Source organism: Apteryx rowi, unplaced genomic scaffold (assembly GCF_003343035.1).
Source record: "Apteryx rowi isolate R43461 unplaced genomic scaffold, aptRow1 scaffold_76, whole genome shotgun sequence".
Lineage (NCBI taxonomy): Eukaryota > Metazoa > Chordata > Aves > Apterygiformes > Apterygidae > Apteryx > Apteryx rowi.
In genome coordinates, this window is record NW_020451049.1 from 889,476 (window position 1) to 893,476 (window position 4,001).

Below are 4,001 nucleotides of genomic sequence, written 5' to 3' on the forward strand. Positions count from 1 at the left end.
GGGGCTGGCGGCACCGCGGCTCCTCGCGGCGGGCTTCGCGCGGCCGCCGCTGGCGGGAGGGGCCGGTGGGGCGCGTCCCCTGATGGAGCCGTCGTCTCTGGGCCGGGCGTGGGAGCCCCTGTCCGCCGCCGCCGCCTGCCCCCGCGAGGGGTTTCCTTCCCCGCCCGGCCGCGAGAGAGCCCGCGCTCTGCCCGGCTCGCAGCAGGGTGCGTTAAGCGTTGAGTTGCCGCGATAGCGTGAGCTGTTTATTCTGCGTAACCCACGCGCTTTGGCAAGCCCAACAGCTGGTTGCGTGAGGCAGTGTTTGCAGTTTGCTTTATCTGTGGTTGGCAACTCGCTGCTCCATTTACTTTTTGGCGCAGCTATTGCTGGGACCCAGACATCCAAATACTGTGGCTGGGCTTTGGTGTCGAGATTGGTGTTGTTCTCATGAGAATTTGGAGGATGCCTGATAGAAAAACATGGGCAGTGGAGAACATAAGGCATGAGTTAAACAGAATAATATCTTGCAGAATGAATTATAAGATGCTCTTCAGCACACCGTACATCTCACCTGTTAATTTGCGTATGCAAATATAGTTTACGTCCGTCTCGGTGGCAAATGCCTTTTTTGCAAGAAACAAATTACTTTAGAGTGTTTGTCTTCTGACCTGGGGAGAAAGTTGTCCCCACCCTGTAACTTTGAAATAAATTTACTGGTTAGATTAAGTTGACTAAAACAATGTGTGAAACAAAGAAATAAAATACTTCTTTTATGCCAAATACGGACACAATTAAAACGTGCACTAAAGACATTACTGTAGAACTCTTTTGCTTCTCAAACTGCTTTGGATAACAAACCTGCGGTAATGAGATGTAATTGAGCCATCTTAAACATTTGTTCTTAGGTCTCTTTAATGCTTTAAAAACTGCAGAGAGGAACCTTGGGAGTTAAAATTGTGCTTGGGTTTTATTATGCATCCTGGTGCCGGTGTCTTGGTGATCTATAGTTAGCAGTTGGGGTGGCTGTGTTGTTCCCCACCTCCTTGCACCATACTTCCTGCTGGAAGACACCTGCTGATAGCAACAAGCTGCCCAGAGCCGGCCCCCGGCTGCCAGCTTCTCGCGCCTCCCACCCACGGTCATGGCGGGGACTCTGGTACGTCTTCAAGCTGCTCCTCTGACAGATGGCAAGAGAAGGCAATTTTGACTAGTTTCCAGGTATCTGGTAACTTGAGAATACGGTGTTTCTGTTAAAAGCAGGTGACCTCTGTCACCTGTCGTGCTCATCTGCCAGAAGACAAAGCTGAGTGCTGGTGTTTGCGTGGTGCCTTTCCTTCCTTGCCTTCGTTCCACAGGTTGTGTCGTCGTCTTTCCTGGTCCTACCTCATCTGAAGCAGTATAGGTTCCCATGATGGCTTGAAAACAGTTTTTCCTGCTCTATCTGTCTTTACATCTAGGTTGGGGTGGGGGGTGGGGGGAATTCCTTTTGCATTCTCCACTCCTTTCACTAGGAGCATCCCTTGTCTAACTCAGAAGCACCTCAGGTCTGAGATCAATCATTTTCCATTCTTGTGTGTTAGCACTGGGACTCTGATGATTCATCGCCTACAACTTTGTTTCATTAGAACTTGATCCCATCCTCTTAAAGCACCTAGATTTCTTGGAAGTTTCTAAATCAGGTTCTTATGTGATGCCCAGGGGTATGGCCACTCTCTCTCCCTCTCTTTTTCTTTTTAATTTGTGGGAATAAGAGTTAGAAAATCATAGCTGTTGAACACTGCTTTGTGATGGTGAAAGACTAGCTAATACTTTTTCATTTTTAAATAAATGAGAGGGAAGAAAAGATTTTTTTCCAAGTTCAGTATCTTTTTAAATTAATGCAATGTTTAATTGCTTTGAATGGTTAATCTCTTCCCACCACCTTGCACTTACTTTTTTAATGCTTTTGTGTTTCTGTGATCATGAGCTTGGAGGAGAGGATTGAACATAGAGAACTCTGTAATAGCAGCTGGGTATTAATGCTAATTTAATTTTGAAACTCTCTGTTCTGATCCACTTTCTTTGTAGCTCTTCCCCTTTTTATCCTGTCATTAAAATATTTTCCTTCATTCCTACACCTTGAATCTCCCATGATTTTTGTATGTTTTCCATTCTCATAAGTACCTTGATAATGTAAGGTATAAGGTCAGAAAAAGCAAAACCAAGTTCATAGATATTTGTGCATGTTTTTGAGAAAGAGAGGTGAAGTGGGTCATTTTGTGTCAATTTCTGTTGGCTTCAGTGAAGCTGTGAGTATCAGAGCCCTTACCGACCAGATGAGAACTTGCCCTGAGGCTTGTTTCTGTGACTTGGGTCTGTTTTTTCATGAACACTGTAATGATGGATCTCTGGCAAAAATAATGAAGGTTTTCGTCACTATTACACGATGTCAGATAGAGCTGGATTGGTATCAGTTCCGTGTAAACCCTGCTGAACAGGCATACAGCTAAATCGGTGCCAAATTTTTGATTTGGTGTTATTCTGGTGCCAGTGTATTACTTCAACTTTTTCTGTGATTTTTGCTCAGTGACTGTCTTTCCTCAATTCCGTCTAAATTTTTACTGTGCAGTATCACTGATTTTTAGTAAATTCCCAAAATCCTTTTGAGGTAACTTAAATATTTTCATTAAAACATGGAATTCTTCATTTGGCTATATTTGAAATAATCTTAATGTGTTTTCTCTGAGAAATATATCATTAAGAAAGAAGGACTTTTTAATAGTTGTGGCTTGTCAAAATGGTGCTTTTTACAGAAATTATACTACTTAAAGGTTTACTGTCAATAACAGTATCTTTTAGCAGGAGAAATTATAAGAAACGTTGCTCAAAACTCTTGTGATTCCTGTTAAGCTACTTTATGAGGTAATCTAGATATAAAAGCTTTCTTAAGTATTTAAAGCTTTGCATATGTACAGTGCTTAAGATGTGTAAGTTAATGTTCCTATTTGTTCTTCTATCCTCTCTCTCTGTGCTTATTGAACTAGCTATGGTAACCTTGATACTGAAGTAAATTATAAGAGAGAGCTTAATCAAACTGCAGTCTTTCTTCTATTAGTGAGTTCAGTCAGTAGCATAACCCAACTAGTGATGGTAAAATGTAAATGCTGAAAATGTATGCTCAGTGAACACACAGAGTTTAGGGGCTGCATACTGTTTTTCCTTTACTGAGAATCACATGAAAACTGTTAAGGTAAAAAAGCAGTACATTAGGCTAGATTGTTAAATTGTCCCACATATTGTTCATTATTTTAATATAGCTTGGCTTTAAACTTTGAATTAAAAGGATTCAGACAGAATCTATGTGATCCAGTTAATCCAGTACTGTAATCAATAGTTGTATTTTCTAACTGTGTGTGTAATCACCCTTTAAAAATCTAAAATTAACATCTGAAGAATATGTGTTTGTTTTAAGAACTGAGGATAAGTACATTCTCTTATAAAATTACACTGAACAGAGATTAATAGATGGGTTCAGTAGCTACTGTGGGCCATTTAAGAGGGGTTCATATTTGTATGTATATTATTGACATCTAGGTCCCCACAAATATTTGAAATCTAGCCCTGGGAAGGATTCACTAATTTTTCCTTCTAGATTAAAAGACTGATAGCTGTTATACCTTAATTTTAGTATATTTTCAGCACAAGGGACAATATTCAGTCTCTCCTGCCTGAGTTTCCTTATTGTCCTTTGTTGCAGGTTGCAGACATGGTACAGTCCCGCCTTGTGTTGCTGCTGCTGGCAGACTAGAGTTTGAAAGAGTGTGATATAAATTGCTGCTGCACTATTCAATGTTTCAAACTGATCTAAGGAAGTAACACTCTCCTCTCTGGAGAGGCCATAAAATGCATGTTATGAATTGTCTCTCCTTGGTCAATGATAAAGAGAATGGGACTGTTTCAGTTGCAACGGGATTGATGAATGAGGACACGACGACAGCATCTCTGCTTCCCCAGCCGTCGGCACCGCCACCCCCTCCGCC

The 4,001-nt window shown here is 41.6% G+C and overlaps 2 protein-coding genes across 2 annotated transcripts in view; both read left to right on the forward strand.

Annotated features, from left to right (window-relative positions):
- The window catches only part of ARFIP1 (ADP ribosylation factor interacting protein 1), a 59,236-nt gene extending 55,423 nt beyond the window's left edge, over positions 1 to 3,813 (forward strand). Inside the window, exon 10 of the mRNA XM_026088203.1 lies at positions 3,719 to 3,813. Coding sequence (XP_025943988.1) covers positions 3,719 to 3,769 — 51 coding nt within the window. The 3' untranslated portion in view covers positions 3,770 to 3,813. The remainder of the gene's footprint in view (positions 1 to 3,718) is intronic.
- The window catches only part of FHDC1 (FH2 domain containing 1), a 33,315-nt gene continuing 33,082 nt past the window's right edge, over positions 3,769 to 4,001 (forward strand). Inside the window, 1 exon segment of the mRNA XM_026088188.1 lies at positions 3,769 to 4,000. Coding sequence (XP_025943973.1) covers positions 3,865 to 4,000 — 136 coding nt within the window. The 5' untranslated portion in view covers positions 3,769 to 3,864.